The 18,656-nt window shown below is 39.8% G+C and overlaps 1 protein-coding gene across 1 annotated transcript in view; it reads left to right on the top strand.

The window, feature by feature from the left end:
- The window catches only part of greb1 (growth regulating estrogen receptor binding 1), a 212,903-nt gene that overhangs the window by 180,088 nt on the left and 14,159 nt on the right, over positions 1–18,656 (top strand). The window contains 7 exon segments of the mRNA XM_052024566.1: positions 943–1,146; positions 1,850–2,324; positions 9,932–10,034; positions 11,897–12,046; positions 13,335–13,477; positions 15,117–15,278; positions 17,912–18,116. Of these exon segments, the coding sequence (XP_051880526.1) occupies positions 943–1,146; positions 1,850–2,324; positions 9,932–10,034; positions 11,897–12,046; positions 13,335–13,477; positions 15,117–15,278; positions 17,912–18,116 (1,442 nt within the window).

Raw genomic sequence — 18,656 nt, 5'->3', positions numbered from 1 at the left:
AATGTTTTTGAAAATATTCTTTGGTAGATCTAAGAGTGATGACTGTGCAGTTGGATTAATAAAACAAAAAATAGATTTATCATGGAAAACTACCAGTAAACAACCTTATTTTAGATATTATACAAAATCACCATGTTTTCCATACCACAGTCAGTCTTTTCGTAAATTTTAAATAACTTTCCAGACATTTTAAGACAACACCATTAAATTTTTTGCACATAATAATTAGCATAATTTTTGGGTCTCCTTGAAAGGCCACACAATTAGTAGAAACTCGCAGTAGTGATCAATGAGCAGTTTATTGGCCAGTGACAGATTAAAATATGATATTGTGGCGACTCACCGTCTAGTCGGGCGAACCGGCTCGGCAGTCGGGTCGCGCGGCGTCGGAGCGACGAGGCCCAAGATGGCGGCGGGCCTCGTCTTTCCGAGCGACGGGGAGAACCCGCGCGCGGGAAAGTCCTGATGACGTAGGACTTACGTCATTGCCGGTTTTTTTTGGGCGGGAGTTTTTCTCCCTTAAAGGGCCCGCACAAGGCGGGAAAATAAACCAGTTCTGTTTGGCAATCCTCCGAGTAGAGTCTTGTTTTATTCCGCGGTAGCAACCGCTACAATATTCTTTAAGCCAATGTAAATGGTGGCGGATAACTTGATTTGCATTGTCTAATTTGTGCTTGAACATCTGCAAAATTTTCAGCTGGTCGGCCATTGACTGCCCAGGTGCACTGAGTAAGCCCCACCATTTATCAGTGCACATGTCCTTGTGATCTTTCACATTGGCATTTGTTAAAAATAATTTTGTCCCTGCTGTCATTTCCCTTAATATTCCTGCAAGATACAGAATTCTTATAGAAAGTAATCAGTAGATTCTGTTCGGTTAATGCAAATAAGATTACATGAATGTTTGCTTGTAATTGCTTCAGTTTTCTGCCTTCGTCACAGATCTGCAAAGTACTACGACTTGCGTTTAATAAATTCAACTTGTCTTTTGCGAACTGCTTTGGAACAAGAACTGGGTCTGGCTGCTTGTTACATAGTCCCCGATGCCACTGGGCAGACAGGAACACTGAATGATCTCTCTGAGAGTGACTTGGATAAGCCAGGCAGCACTGATGATGATGAAGACAGTGTTGCAATTGAAGGCAAGTTGTTTTGAAACATGTAAGTTACCAAAATCTCGGCTTTTTTAGAGACTAGTGGATATATTTCAGAATAGGGTAAGGTGGTCCTGGTGATTGTTGTTCTTTTTTCACTCTATGACATAGAACTGAGCAGGAATAGTCCTGCCTTTATCCTTGGCCTATGCTGAGTTATCAGCAGTAAGCATTTGATGCATAGGTTTAGCTGTGATGTACTACAGATCTAATGCCTTTGTACACCCAACGGCTATGCTCAGAGATGACAATTGCTACATCAACAGGCTAACAGGGACTGCAAGGATATACTCAACTGAAATATTAGATGGGCTTTCATTGTGATTTCTCTTTTTTTTTGCTATTATTTTAGCATCAACAGTTGGAGACACAATTAAGAAAAATAGTGTTAACAGACAGTGTTCCCATTCTAATCACTCACCTTCGTCCAGGTCATCGAAAGCTTCAAGTAAGAAAACTAATGGAATTTAGAAATTTCCAATGCACAATAAACCAAAAGATGAATTAGTCAAATATTACAATTTTTCATCTGATGCAAACTAATCTCTTTATTTTTCTGTGCTGAAATTAGGCTTGATTGGCGATCGTGATCCTTTCTCGGTCCCTGGAGCAGAGGATTCTGCAAGACATCCATTGAACGTTGAATCTGTTAATGTTGAGGACAGCGCTGTGGCCAGAGAGATGTCGAAGCAAAGATCAGATAACACTAAGCAGATGTCTATACATGAGATTAAGCATTCGGAAAAGCAAAGAATTAACATAGGTCAAATTAACACCAACAACAAAAGCTCAAGGAGAACCTCAAAGACAATTTCTTCAGACTCTTCCTCAACTCAGACTCCCATTATAGGACAGATATCATCCCAATGCCCAAAGGCAAAAGCAGCCAGTCAACCACCAACTGTGTTTCTCCCAAAATTGGTCTATGAGATAGTTACTAAAGTGGACAATGCTGGAGTGGCCAAATTATCATCCTTTCTTCCTCACCATTCCGTTCAATGGATTACCCCCTTTCATCCTTCATTAGCTAAAATGATGACCTCCACTGAGCAATCCCTTTACTATCGCCAGTGGACAGCAGCTAAACAAAACCATATGGATTTTAACAAGGTGCAGAGTAGAACTGAGATGTTTCATCCCCGCAGGCTTCTGCTGAATGGTCCACCACAGGTGAGGTGGAGGGAGTGGAAAAAGAACATGAATCTTGTATGACTGTTGTTTTAAAACATCGATTGAGATGGGGAGTTAAAAAAAATCAAATCCACTTGTAGCACATCTGCACTCAAAAGATGTCCCTTTCAATTTTCACCAAAAAATCCACTGGGCAGATCTGTCAGTAGTGTGCCTTCGACCCAGGTTTCTGGCTCATTGTGTTCAGCATGGACCCCATGGTCAATCATGGAGTCAACCCGTCTTGAATATCCTTTGATGTTGGCTGATTTTATCATGAGATTACATTTGCTGTCTGAAATGGAAATTGCAGGCACGGGTATTTAAAGAGCCCAGAATCACCAATGTGTAGGAGGCACATTTTTATGGGATTTTATGGCTTGTAAACATTTGTAACAACAAATGGGATAGGATATTGGATGGAGGCAGGAAGGCAACTTACAAATACTATTGGATCAAATAGAGCAAGTGGAAGAGAGAAAGGCTTCTAATCTGTGAGGCAGCTGCAAAATGTGTTACTGTCTGGTGTGTGGTGGGAGTGGTACTGGATCAGGATTGCATCTGTCTCACCCAGAACAGCAAATCAATGTTGGGAAAGATTGGAAAAACCGGATGAGGACAGGAAAAGTAACACTGGTCACTCACTGGTGGCACAGCAGTGTAGCAGTTAGCGTAACGCTATTACAGCACCAGTGACTCAGGTTAAGGAGTTTGTATGTTCTCCCCGTGTCTGCATGGGTTTCCTTCAGGTGCTCTGGTTTCCTTCCACATTCCAAAGACATACGGGTTAGGAGTTGTGGGCATGCTATGTTGGCGCCAGAAGAGTGGTGACACTTGCAGGCTGCCCCCAGCACATTCTCAGTAACGCAAAAAGACGCATTTCACTGTATTTTGATGTACACGTGACTAATAAATAAATATATCTATATCTACCCCTTCTTCCTGGGAGGGTCTAGAGCATCAATACATTGTTCACCCTCTAATAGTTGTATACACAAGGTAACCCATCTAAACTGCTGACTCCTGTTTTATTGATATTGCCACCTGCCACTGCCAGAGTATAGTTCTGCCTCATGCACACCAGCAGCGTATGTAGAAGCCAGAAGATTGGGCCGTGGAGTGTAACTTGCTACCTTCCCACCATAGTCAGGGGAGAAAGGTACCCCAGGCTTCAGAAACATAAGACTTTGGACTCGTGTAACTGTCAGAAGAGAATAGTTTAAGAGCATCATGCCTACATCCAAGCTCTGAAGTCACCCTTTAGGTATATGTAGCAATGGACAGCTCTTTGCATCTTTGTTCTGCAACAGGCTCCCACTTCAAATACAAACTGAAACTGGTCAGTGACAACATCTCTCGGGTATCAACTGCAGCTCTGCTGGCAGTGGAAAATGGCTTAAACAGTGGTCTTCATACCAGCTTTCAGTCAGAGCAGGTCAGCATTAATGTTGGTTTCCCTAGGAATGTCAGGATCTTGGAGCTTTCATTAAACTGGTCATCCACCCATCAGTGGACATAAGTCCTGAACCCAGTATAATAACAATGTCTGGACTTGATTGCAATGGCAGTAGATTCCTTTCTACAGAGCACTGTTCCTGTAACCAGTAATACCAGTAATTAACATCAGACTAGCTAGACACAAGCACTGGGGATTCAGACTGTTGCAGGTACTTCAACGGTGCTCTCAGATGGAGTGGTTTCAGGAGTTTATGGCTTTGTCACTTTCAAGTGACATAATCACTGTATACATTCCTTAGCTTTCTTTAGAGCACAGTTCCAGTGGCAAGTAATTAACATCAGAATAACTAGGCTCAAGCACTGTACGTACAGACTGCTGCACTCAATAACATGCCCTCATGCAAAATATTTGCATCTGGCTGCACACAATGGTAAATTGGTTTATTATTGTCACATGTGCTGAGGTACAGTAGAAGAACTTTGTTTTGCACACCATCCATACAGATCATTTCATTACACAGTGCATTGAGGTAGTACAAGGGGAAAGCAATAACAGAATGCAGAATAAAGTGTTACAGTTACGGAGAAAGTGCAGTGCAGGCAGACAATAAGGTGCAAGGCCATGTCGAGGTAGATTGTGAGGTCAAGAATCCATCTTACCATGCAAGGGGACCGTTCAATAGTCTTATAACAGTGGGGATTAGAAGCTGTCCTTGAGCTTGGTGGTACGTGCTTTCAGGCTTTTATATCTTCTGCCCAATTCGATGGGGGAGAAGAGAAAGTGTCTGGGGTGGGAGGGGTCTTTGATTACGCTGGCTGCTTTACCGAGGCAAGCAAGAAGTGGAGACAGACTGGTTTTCATGATGTGCTGAGCTGTGTCCACAACTCTCTGCAGTTTCTTGTAGTCTTGGCGAGAGCAGTTGCCATACCAAGCTGTAATGCATCTGGATAGAATGTTTTCTATGGTGCATCTGTAAAAATTGTAGACATTCATTGTTATGAAACATTTTCCATTTTGAAGTTTTGTGTATGGGGTGGAGTTACATATGGATACTTGTAACATTACATGATTGTGGGATATTGTATGCTGCAGTTTGGGAAAGGATGGGTATGAGATAAAACTTTGTGCTCCTATTGTGTTGCTGTCTTACTGTCATGCCAAACCAAATCCCCTAACTTTCTTGAGTGTTGTCAAGCTGCCTAAGGACTATACGTTTGATGTCACTATCTGCACTGTTGCTGTTGCACAGTTCTCTAGTGACTGCTTGAAATTTGCCTGCGGGTCTAAGAAGTTGTGTGATTCTCACTTTCACTACTTCAAGCTGAATTGTCCAGTATAATAATCTTGGGGAGTAATCTTCAGCTCATTGCTAATGCTAAGACAAGCATTTCTAGAAGTAGAATCTTTAAAAGATCTGTGCAGCCTCTAAATCCATAAGAGCATAGGCCTTGTGAGCAGGTGCAACCTCCTCGTGTGCTGCTGTACCTTCCCCCACCCTTTACTGCTGCTCCCATCTCCCCCATTAAAATCTCAATTTCTAGAACATTCATTCAGATTCTCATACCTGGATTTCAGAAGCTTTTCCTGGCCTTGGGGTGAAAAGATCCTTGTGGTCATGGAAGCCCTGAAACTGTTACAGACAATTACCAAGTTGCAAGAAAAAAGGAACACTATGAAAATCTTTAGTAACTCCATGCTGCAGACTCCAAAGTGAATCACTTCTAATCTCAGCCAATGTTGGCAACAGGTTTGCCTTTTCTAACTCCTTGTAAGATACTTCTTCTGAAAGAGGATTTCTACTCAGGGGTCTGTGCATCCAATGTATCTATTTTTAAAATTATCATTATTATTAATACAATATTACAAGATCCAGAAACTCAAAAGTGCAGGCATGGAAGCTCCTAGAAACATGATTAAAACAATAGCATTAGGTGGAAAGTGAATAAAATTGGGAGCTGGCCCAGAATCTATTCATAATATTAGCCTGTGCATTATTTCTAAGCCTTATTTTTTCCAAAAATAGCTAATTTGCAGCCTTTTTGTTTGCCAGTAAATCAAAACATTTGTACTTGGATTGCTCCACCATCCCCACCTAGGGCCGTTGGGTCAGTTTACTCAATAAAGTCCATTTAAAGTGTAGAGGAAAGCAACAACTTTTCTCCTGCAAATGCATCGTTATTAATGTAAGGATAATCACATATAATTCTGTACACTAACACAATCATGGACACTTAAAACAGTGTGGTCAGCAAACTTGTTTGAGAGATAGTCAATGCCACTTTGTCTGGCTACAGTGTGGTCACAATGTGCAGTCTTTCTGTTAAGCACAAGGGATATTTCTACCCTACCCTAGCAAGAATGGGTTTATCTTCCAACACCCATTTCCTCTCTGAAATCCTGCTTTTTGTTTTGTTTTAGAGGATTACATCCAAAACATTAACACATCTTTACCCTTACTGAATGTTAACTGACCTGTTGCCTGTTTACAGTTTTTGATATTTTTTGCTGTTTTGCAATTAACTGTTTTAAAATTTCCTGTTCCGCCTCCTGACGTTATATTCCATATGTGATTTTTTTAATCTGACTTTTCCCCATTTATCAAGCCCCTTTGCCCCCCTGCCCATGCCATTTCTTTGTCTTCTAAATAATTAACTCTTCTATTGTAGATTCATCTGAAAATGTTGATGTAGCTCCCTCTAGGCCTTTGCTTAAATCATGGTAATCTCTGTCATTTTCTTTGATCCATGTTTATTATTCAGGCACTGATTGTTGACCTGCTGTAATGGGTAGGAGATACACCCAACCTACTGTGTTGGAAAAGGGCACGTGAGGAATTGGGTGAGAGGTATGTTGGGGCGGGAGGAGGGGGAGGGAGACATTAATCTAGTGTCTTTTGCTTTTGCAAATAAAGAGTATAATGTCTCTCATTTTGGACCAAATGGGAGTTGATGATTATGGAGATTGGGCAGGAAGGTGGAGCTGAAGGCAACAATCGGATCAGTCATAATCGGCTCATTTCTGCTGTGTTCTTGTTGCAAGATCAGTTTACTTTGGGAAGCTGATTTTATCATTGGCTTTTTTTCAGCCAACCTTTCCTACAGAATGATGGCAGTGGGGTAAAAAGGGAGGATGGTTACCTCTGAATTCAGAACTGAGAGGACTATATGTGCTGGTGTTCTCGGCACAAACCCCTGGCCTTTCATGCCCTGAATACGTCGGTCACTGCAGGCTGCTGTCTGCGCTCCTGGAAGCCACTTCTGCCCATGTGTGGCTACATGCTGTGAAGGCACCTTCAAACACTCTGCAGTGCTGTACCTGCTTGAATGAAAGCCATGGCCCAATATCTAGGGGCTGTGAATTTGTCCATTCATATGCCGGGTTCATGACCTCTACATATCCACAAGGTTCTAGGCAAGTGAATGGATGCAGCCCAGTACTAACCATGAGAATTATCCTGGTTTTACCACCTTCAGCCTCTGTACTGTCTTACTTTATGTTTTTGCCTTTGTAACCGATTTTTAATCTAGCCTTCTTTTGTCTGCTTAATTCCTTTGCACTTAATCCCCTTAATCATTTTCCTGTGTAGTGTTTTATTAAAGGCTTTCCACATGAGGACAACGAAAGGCACAATGTGAGTGCAAGTCTGCTTGTTTCTTTTCCCTTTTCCTCATGTCCATGCATTCTGCTTCTATAGATTACTTCCATCTACCATGTCTGTTACCTCCTCAAAGAACTGAGATTTGATTAGCATAATTGTGCCATTGGAACTCTATCTAATTCTGATTCTAACCTAAATCCATTGTAATTTCTTCCTTAATTGAAAATGCTGAAATATTCCTTACTGCAGATGTTAAACCACTTGATCAGTCATTACCTGGATTAGCTCTGACTCCCTGTTTAAAACTCTGTACGGATTGGCAACTTTCCAGTTTCTCCATTGCATATCTGCATTGCTTTGAAATAAAGTTACCACAGCCTCTGCAATGTTTTCATTCAACTCCTGGAGCAATCTATCAATTCCTGGCATTCTGTCATCTCTCACCTAACAAACAAGGCAATTTTCTCTCAGGTCCTTCAGAGAGCTATCTACCTTAAGAAAAAAAGTATAGTGTTAACAATGGGCTGATTATTGGGTGGAAGTGACATGATGTAATCATGCAGGGCATGTGGTTATAATAAATATGTTTCCCCATTATTTTAACATAACACCAATGTAGATAATGCCAATGGTAGTAATTTCTACCTTTGGACTCACTTAAATTTGTTGAAGAGCTTTGGCTCTATGCTGTCTTGATGTTATGAATTATTAAGAAATTCACTGTGACTTGTCTTCTATGCCTGGATTTGTTATTCATTTTCCTCCTCCACCTGGGAGTGCTAGTTCAAAAATAATGTCTGTGTTTTATGTGTGTACCTTACGCTAATTTTTTGGAACAGATGGACATTGTCAATTGCACCTATGAATTAAAAACAAATTTAGATGGCTAGAGAGGTATCCATGAATAACTTAGATAGCATCGACCCATATTGGGTGCTCCATAGTGGAGTAAAATATTTTGACAAATATAACGCTGATCTAAATTACAAAGCAGATGTCTGTTCTGGGATTTTTGCCAAACAGAGCATTTTTTTCTGCAGCCACAGAACTAATCAACCTTTTGTTTACGTAATGGAGATCTACTTTAATAACTTTGTATTTCAGTGTAATTCTTTATATCCACAGCTGATGCAGCCAACACAGGAAACTTGACTTAAGTAGGTCTCTTTTAAGATGTTATTTAACCTGCGCTCCCTCAGCCAACCTCCCCCATACTGCACCCCTCCACCCACAATTTTTCGCCTATTCGGTTCACTGCCCCAAGCCCTGATGTGACAGCCCGACTCTTAACCACCTTGCCTATGGTGACCCTGGTTGCCCAGTGCAATTCTTGGCATGCTCCGCAATGTTGCATTATGCAAAACGAAATGTGCAAGGCCCACTGGATAACATCGGCCTCCTTGGGCCTCTGCCACTACCGAATCATTGTACAACAGGCCTATGATCTGATCATTGGCCACAGCCTGAGTAATGGCTACTCAAGTGGAAGTGAGCACTGTCTCTTCATTCAGTAAGGTCACACAGCTGCACTTATCCCCTTAGGGCTTAACTGTTGCTCTCTATGCTGCCTTGTGAAAGGGCAGGGAAGATCATCAGTGCACATGAAGGATTATGTTCAGGTGAATTGATCAAACAAGTGGAAGTATTTGTGTGTGTGTGTGTGTGTGAGAGAGAGAGAGAGAGAGAGAAACTTGCAGCAGTGTTAAGTGCATGAGGATGGGCCAGACCTATGAGTGTTCAAAAGGAGTCCTGGCCTGAAAGAAATGGTTGATAGGTGAGTGATGGAGCTACAGTTCGTGGAGCTGAGACTAATGGCGCAGATGATTAGTTATGACATTTGAAGATCCTTACTAGTAAATCTCTTGCAGCATTGAATTTAAGTAATTTTGGTCCTGTTGTGACCAGAGCATCAGCATGGCTGCTCCAAAGATGATGAGCATTTGTTTCTTCTCTTGGGAATTGTCAGGCTGCAATACCTCTGTCCTCCTGTTTAACTACTGCTTTGCAACTTTGCCACACTGCTTCCTGCAAGGGAGAGGGGGTTTTGGGCTCCTGGAGGTTTGACTCCTGGCTTCAGCAGCCACAGTAAGCCCTTCCACCATTGGTCAGGAAGGCTGGCTAATCCTGTGAAGATCTCTTTGCTTTTCTCCGCTTACCAAGGTCTCTGACGCGTCAGAAAACCATGGAATCTGCTGCTCTCCAATATCTTCTATTCCAGAATGAGTTCTAGGATGACGGTCAACATCTGCCCTACCTCCAGGGTACCTTCCTTTTCAGAGGTGTAGGTCAGCTTCGAGTAGTTTGGGCCAGCTTCAAGTGGTGATAATCATTCATGATGTTGGCTCTATGTTGAGGCAGTAGTCATCCAAGAGAGCAGATAACAATGACACCAAGCAATGATTATGCAGTTTGCAGGTGATGCAAATGTGGTGTATTGATCAAATATTTCCATCCGTGTGCTCTTGTTGCTCTTAACAGCCTTAATTTTTATGAAATGCAGTTCATGGATCTCTTGTAAATGTATCCCCTAACCTATATCATTGTTCTCAGGTGGGGAAGACGGGAGCTTATCTACAGTTCCTTAATATTCTGTCGAGGATGTTGATTCGACTGATGGAAGTAGATGTTTATGATGAAGAAGAAATTAATCTCAGTGAGTGATTATTCTATACGTGATATATTCTCTGACATGATATTGAAGAATTCATCCATAATGTTAGCTGGGTTTACAGTTCTACTGGTGGCAAAACTTTCAGTGTTCACCATCATCACACTGTATATCTAATAACTTCTGAGGTATAATGTGATCAGACTGGAAATCTAGAAGTTACTGTCGGTGATTTTTAGCTTTCTCCAAAGTATTCTCCAGAAATCAGGGAATTGGTAAAAACTTGATTTCCAAACTATGAAATGCAAATTTTCAAGTTCTTGCACCATGCTTCACATAACATACACAAGACAGGTATTTGACATTGAAGCCAGAAGGTATGGATTCTCACTTTAGTAGTAATTTCTCTCTTAGTCACCTTAGCACTAGCTTTACATTTGAGATAATTTGTATTGTGTGGCCCTGATAAGAGTTGTCTAAACTTTCAACTCTGGTGTGGAGTAAGATGCATAACACCAGATTTGCCTGCCCTTATACATGTCACCCAATCGTCCGTATTTGGTTTTGCCACTCGTTTTATACTTCTGTTAAAGTGAAGCATTACCTGCCTAAAGTGAAGTATTATCTGCTTTTCATGAGTAACTCCACAGGATATTAATTCACATTTAATGATTTACTACAATTTCATGATCAGACTCTGTTCACAACATTCACCTGAGTACAGTAGCACTGTAGTCAAATTACTTGACCAGTAATCAGACCTAGACCAATATGATTTGGGAACACAAGATCTCACCACAGCAGTGGGAGAATTTAAATTCACTTCATTAAATGAAAATCTGTAATTTAAAGAAAATCTGGAAGATGTAATGGTGCTGACGAATCTACTTTCTAATTAAACAAAATATCTTTCAATAATGTCTCCCACTACCACTCAGGCTTAATGTGTGGATCCATATCCACACTGACATGATTCTTTCTTAACTGTCCTCTGAAATAGTTCACTAAGACAAAACCAGTTAGGGATGGGCCAGAAATATCAGTCTTGTAAACAACACCCACTTCCTGTAAATGAACTAAAAAAATCTTTGGTGAATCTAAACACAATGAAAAAGCAGTGATAGGTGGAATAGTTGGGCTTTTCTAATAATTCTGTATAAATCATAAAACAGATCCTAAACATTATAAACTCTTAATATGTTTATTGTAACCATGACAATAATGATATTCAATAGAGGTGTTACAGAGTTGAAACTGTTGAAATGGGTGCAATGTGTGCCTGCACCTAATCCAGTCATGAAGACTAATGTGAGTATGAATACACTGGAGATAATTTTGATTTGTGTAACTGTGTAAAGGAAGTGGGATAGTAGTGAGTTGGGAGCCCATTTTAAATAAAAATCAGTAGGATGTAAAATGGGCTCCCGATTCATTAACAACACAATCATACAAAATCTGTATTACCCCAACATAATGGAGAATAATCAAAATTTAGAGATGTTGCAAAGCATTAGTCATGAGGGTTTGGAGTATGTGATAAGATTTAAGAGTGAATTCAGCAAATTATAGCCATCATGGGAGGGTTTGTCGTTTATAAGGCTTAGATTTGAAGATCCACTTTATATACCAAGAAAAATAAAAATTTTTATTGTCCTGCTGTTGGTTTTATTACGGAGATTTATTTGTCATTGCAGCATTTGTTTATAAGACATGGATCTTATTCTACTACCTTCTTTTGTTTTAATACAAACTGAGGAATCAGTGTAATACCTCTAATCAGATTTTCTTGTGGTGTTACGATGCTTGTTATTTACTCATGTAAGAATAAACCTTTGTTACTGAAATGCACATTGCAGTGAATGAGCTCGCAATTTAATTTTCTCTATTTCTATTCGATCTTTTAAAAGCTAAAGAACATCCTGTATCACAACAGGAAGAAAGCTTACTGTGGCCTGATTTGGAAACTTTCAGTAAATTGCTATTTGATTACACGGTCCATGATCCAAAGTATGAAGATGCCAGTCCAGTTTATTCAAGGGACCTTGCCAACGATAAAGGTCAATCATTCATTTCTTTTTCTACTGCATAAACAGCATGTATTATTTTATAACATGGAAGTGAAAAAGATGCTAGAGTGGTGCTGGATTGTAAGGGTGTCTGTATTTCTCAAAAGCTGCTGCTGTTATTAAAGACAAGGCAGGTCTCATAACTTGTTCTATTTATTGAAATCTTTCATCCTCTTTTGAAAATCACAGGTTATGGTCAACTGATGTATAACAGTAGGTGGTGTTGAATCAGATGACCCTATAGAGGTATATAAGATCATGAGGGCTGCTGATAAGGTGGATGGTCACAGTCCTTTCCCCAGGGGTAGGGGAGTCTAAAACTAGAGGGCACAGGTTTAAGGTGAGGGGGGTAAGATTTTAAAAGGGACCTGAGGGGCAACTTTTTTTCTTTACACAGAGCATGGTGGGTGTATGGAACAAGCTGCCAGAAGAAGCTGTAGAGGGGGGTACAATTGCAATATTTAAGGAGACATTCAGACAGGTACATAGATAATAAAGTTTTAGTGGGATCATAGGCCAAACGCATACAAATGGGACTCGGTTGGATAGACATCTTGGTCAGCATGGACAAGTTGGGCCAAAGGGCTTGTTTCTGTGCTTTCTGACTCCATGATGAGATTATAATTATCCAGGCTATTTATCTTTCAAAATTAGCATATCTGGTTTCTCAAGGGTTTTCTAGTTGAGTGGCCGCTTAAATGCTGGAGATTCTCACACAAAAGACCAACTCTACCAGTATCTAAGTCTGCTCTCTCTAAGCTATCAAGGGCTCATCATGTGTTGTCTTGTGTGATGGACCCAGCATGTTCATGCACAGGGAAGTTGATCTGTCTTGTGCCCAGTAAACAAGTGCGTGTTTTGTAATTGCCTGAAATGACTCCAACTTAGAGAGGATGTGGGTCCATCTAATTGGTAGCAGAACTACCACACTGGTATAACACTTAAAATTAGCTTTCTGCATCTGTACTTGAGATTATTATATATTGATGCCTAACTGTAAATTGATGGTTCTGAGACTTAAGATTATAGTGTGTTGAGCTATGTCACCTAACCATCCTCTTCTCATCAGTCTTCACTGGGACCTTAGCTTCATGGCCCAGTTTTGTACCTGTTTGGATATAGTTAGGTCAGTGGGTTGCCTTAGTTTTTCCCTTCATTAATTGAATGGATGGAAATATACAATCCTATTGTGCTAAGTTCCAAACTTGAACATAAGTTATGAAAATCTCTACTTGTGTATTGCTTACTTGAGGCTTACCAAAATCCCCTAATTTAACAGGATATATAGCCAATAAGAAAGATGACGACATCTATCTGCGGCGCCATACAACACGTATAAGGTTATCCAAGTATGCTGCCTATAATACTTACCACCACTGTGAGCAGTGTCATGAATACATGGGTTTCAATCCCAGATGCCAGGTATGCATGAGGGTCAAATGGCAATGAAGCAATAGTTCTGTTATTAAAATAGATAAAGAGTAAAGGAGGCACAAATGGATTTGAGCTCATCATGGCGGATTCTTTCGTGGCAAAGTGAAATATCTCTTTCACAAGCAAAGCTCTTGCTCTGCATGAACTGAAATCTAGGCTTGAAAGCCATCTTAGAAGGCTCCCAACACTAGAATGATGGTTTGTCTGATTATTTCCCAAGGAAGATTGGCGATTCCAGCTGTTTGCTGCAATAAACTGCTGTTGATCAGATTAATTTGTGATGTATTTACAGAAACAGCACAGACAACTTATTGAATCGATTCAGATAAATTTCACACAACTTTAATAGGACATAGTTATCAAATGAATTTTTTTGGAAACTCTCTTTCATAGCTTAAAGTAAAACAGTTATTTTTCAAAGAAAGCAACCCCATTCCTTAAGTCGTAAACATTATGTAGCTGTTATAAGATTAATCAACTTGATATATGTGAAATCAATATTCTTCGGTAGGCAAAACTGAAGTTGTTACATTTAATGAAGTGCAACTTTAATACTCAAAGAAATTCTGCAAAATATTTTCCAATTTGAAGGACAAACTGATTCATATTTCCTACTTAAACAGCATCTACAGTTTACACAACTTGCAAACATCAAGGCATGATTAAGGTGTTTGTGAATTAACAATTTTATATGTCTGACTGGCTATAAAGCACCATCAACTCAATTCAATCCATTTTAAAACGAGATGGATACATTTTCTTTAACTAGATTATCACGATTGTTTTGAGTGAATATTCACTCTTGACCAGTTTTTGGAGTCAAGCTATTTATTGAGGAGGTAGATATTATCTTTTCCAATTCATAATTCACTTCTAAATGAATCTAGGAACATTATTTTAAATAAATCATTTTAGAACTAATTTTAAGAAATGGAAAAAATTAGCAAACAATACTTTTTTTGCTGCATTATGTACTTTCCTTAAACCCATCCCATGTAGACTAATATCAATGATGATATTACTTACTATTAATTGATAACACTTTAAAGATGGCAAATTTTCATAGGTTTACATTACATTGCTTTACATGTAGTGCTTGAAGATGTAGCAAAGCAGATAAAATCTAAATGTGTAATATTTTATATTCATCTGACAATTCTACTCTCTGATACTAATTTGTTAATGAGTGGGACGTTGAGTGGAGCCATGTTATAATTTTCCCTTTCAGGATTCCAGTGGAGCACAGTTGTGTGAGGGGTATGGATTCAGAAAATTGGCCTCGTACATTTTTGATTTACTTCTGATATAGGGATGGTTACTATCGCAAATGTGTTATATGTTACATAAAATCAAAATGAGGAATTGGCTTTCATAAATTCAGATAACTATAAAATCCAGATTACATTTTCTGGTCAAACTTTTCAACATAATGATACAACGTGCACCAAACTAGCAAATGGAACCATATAATAGTGGACATTTTGTACTGCAAAAACAACTGCTTAATGTGCTCAATCTCTCATTTAATTTTTATAATTATTCATAAAGGCATACAAGGTGCAAAAAGATTTTTTTTTGCATGGCAAAATGCATTCAGAACTAATTTCACTTCTTTGTTTTCTGTTAGCCATATGATTCCACACTCCATGCCTTCACCTTCTCCTGTTCAATGCTAGGAGAGGAAGTCCAACTCCACTTCATTATTCCCAAATCAAAAGAACATAATTTTATTTTCAGTCAACCTGGAGGGCAGCTGGAAAGTATGAGATTGCCTCTTGTTACTGACAAGGTAGGTTTTTGTTTGAAACTACAATTTTACTGCCATTTGTGTTGTGCTTATGATGATTAGTCACATGATCTAACAGGAGTAATTAGACACTTGAAAAAATTTTTGCTATCATTTATCATTTAGAGGTAGCACCAGAGAACATGTTCTGGCTTCAGCAGAGAAGACAGTGTAATGACTACAAATTAGGCAATGTTTATTATGAGGTGCCGAGGTTTTCTACTATTAGGTTAGGAGGAGAAGCTGTTTTCCTGTAACATCCTAAAAAGTCATTTACACAGTGTGCCTAGTTTAACCATTTCTGCCCTCATTTTATTGTTTTCACGTTCGGTTTACTGAAGATAGTTTTGATTCAACAGCATGGAGGTGGCTTGTGTTGAAGGATGAGCCTGCCAAGAAGACAAAGAGGAGGCTCTTAATGGTTCAAGAAAACACTTTTTTTTCCTCAGTGATCACAGCAAGCCTCCATTGAACTAAAGGACTCGAAAGGCATAAACAGTAATTTAGCAACCCTGTGAATCTGGGGATTTTTATTTTAGAGAAAGACTGATCTTCATGTAGATGGAATGGCCTATGTCATTGAAAACAATTTCCATCAAAATAGTCTCTGCTCCAAGTTTGGAAAATACATGGGAATGACAGATAGGCTCCATTTCTAAAACTAGTTTAAGAAATTAAATAGATACTTGTAAAACTAGTAACATCCAAAACTAGTTTGGCAGGGGAATGGGAACCCAAGTGATAGATCAGAGGTTGGTGCATTTAGTGTACAAGTAGATCCAGCGTGTAGAAAGACTGAGGAAGGATAGGTAGTTGAAAGGGCAAAATTGCAGTCAGTTGGATGGGCTAAAGTGTGTTTATTTTAATGCGATAAGTATCAGGAACAAGGGTGATGAACTTAGAGCATGGGTAAGTACATGGAACTACGTTGTTGTGGTTATTACAGAGACTTGGCTGTCACAAGGGCAGGAACGGCTGCTGGATATTCTGGGGTTTAGATGTGTCGACAGGGACAGAGGTAAAAGAGGTGGGGGAGTGGCTTTGCTGATCAGGGACAGTGTCACAGCTGTAGAAAGGGAGGACGTCCTGGAGGGATTGTCTACTGAGTCAGTGTGGGTGGAAGTCAGAAACAAGAAGGGAGCAATCACTCTATTGGGAGTATTCTATAGACCCCCCCATAGCAGCAGAGACACTGAGGAGCAGATCGGGAGGTAGATTTTGGAAAGGTGCAAAAATAACAGGGTTGTTGTCATGGGTGATTTCAACTTCCCTAATATTGATTGGCACCTCCTTAGTGTAACGGGGATAGATGCGGCAGATTTTGTTGGGTGTGTCCAGGAAGGATTCCTGACACAGTATGTGGACAGGCTGATGAGAGGAGAGACCATTACTGGACCTGGTACTAGGCAATGAACCCAATCAGGTTTCAGATCTCTTGGTGGGAGAGCATTTTGGAGATAGTGACCATAACTCCTTGACCTTTACCATAGCCTTGGAGAGGGATAGGAGCAGACAATATGGGAAATTATTTAATTGGGGAAGGGGGAATTATGGTGCTATTAGGCAGGAACTTGGGAGCGTAAATTGGGAACATATGTTCTTGAGGTCCACGTCCACAGATCCCTCAAGGTTGATAGGATTGTTAAGAAGGCGTATGGTGTGTTGGCCTTCGTTAGTCAGGGTATTGAGTTCAAGAGCTGCGAGGTAATGTTGCAGCTCTATAGAACTCTGGTTGGACCACACTTGGAGTATTGTGTTCAGTTCTGGTCGCCTCATTATAGGAAGGATGTGGAAGCTTTGGAGAGGGTGCAGAGGAGATTTACCAGGATGCTGCCTGGATTAGAGAGCATGTTTTATGAGGATGGGCTGAGTGAGCTATGGCTTTTCTCTTTGGAGTGAAGGAGGATGAGAGGTGACTTGATAGAGGTGTACAAGATGATAAAAGGCATAGATCGAGTGGACAATCAGAGACTTTTTCCCAGGCTGAAATTGGCTAACGCAAGGGGGCATAATTTTGTGATTGGAGGAAGGTTTTGGGGGGGATGTCAGAAGTAAGTTTTTTTTTCCACAGAGAGTGGGGTGCATGGAATGCACTGCTGGCAAAGGTGGTGGAGGCAGATGCATTAGGGATGTTTAAGAAATTCTTAGAAAGGCACGAATAATAGAAAAATGAAGGGCTATATGGGAGGGAAGGTTTAGATAGATCTTAGAGCAGGATAAAATGTCGGCACAACATCGTGGGCCGAAGGGCCTGTACTGTGCTGTAATGTTCTATTTAAAGCTGCAGGATGTATGCCACAATCTCAATATTTCTAGAAAATCATTTACCTTTTTCTAGATTCCTTCCATCCTCTTCCACATATCAACAGCATGAAGATTGATAAAGTTGGATTTGAAGTGCAGAATTATTTCGTGGAAAGCAATCTAAATTAGGCCATCACTGTGGCAGGTCCAGCTTCTTTGCTTAAAGGCCAAAAATTGTCACTCCTTGAGTATTTTCAAGGCAGAGATCAAATTGATTTTGTACACTAAAGGGAACAAGGGATATGGCAATAAGATAGGAAAGTGGACAAGGCACAGAATCTGACTTGAAAGGTCGTATAGCTTTACTCATGCTACCAGTTCTTATGTCCTAGAATTCAGATTGCATAAAGAGTCCCGTCTTTACACCAACGACTGGACGTCATGAACATGGTCTCTTCAATCTGTATCACGCTATGGACGGTGCTAGCCATTTGCATGTGCTGGTTATCAAGGAATATGAGATGGCAGTCTACAAGAAATATTGGCCAAACCACATCATGCTAGTCCTACCCAGCATCTTCAATACTTCTGGAGTTGGTATGTTTAAAAGTAATCCCTGTGAATTTATTTTGTGTTGTTTGTAGAATGGTCTTTCAATCATTTCCAACTGCTGATTTTCAAGTGTATTTGTTCCATTAAGTTTTGTTTATTTTGATTTTTATCTGGTGCAAAGCTTTTCGTGCAGTGTTAATAGATTTTCTGTAGCTGTTAGTCAAATAAGTTGGACCAGGATTCAAAAAGAATATATATAGTCCAGGGGAAAAAAAAGCAACACTTCCTTAAGAGTGTGGTTATTCTGTTAGTACGTCTGATTTTTAATGAGTTTCTATTGTTATTACAATCATTAGCAATGTGGAATGATTATTTGAATAACAGTTATATGATTTAAGTAGTGTACTTTGTTCTTTCATGGTATTTTGTGTAGGTTTGTAAGTCTTAAGATGTTGCCCAAAGTTAATAGTTGGGTCCAGTAAAATAATTTACAGTCTTACTATAATTGAGTGGTATACCAAAATAAAGTCAAAACTAAGTATATTTATCACATGCAATCGGAATTGATTTCAAATTAATTTCAAC

This window comes from Pristis pectinata, chromosome 10, assembly GCF_009764475.1.
Source record: "Pristis pectinata isolate sPriPec2 chromosome 10, sPriPec2.1.pri, whole genome shotgun sequence".
In the NCBI taxonomy this organism is placed as follows: Eukaryota; Metazoa; Chordata; class Chondrichthyes; order Rhinopristiformes; family Pristidae; genus Pristis; species Pristis pectinata.
Note: the sequence above shows the minus strand (reverse complement) of the source record. Positions and strands in the feature narration are given on the sequence as shown.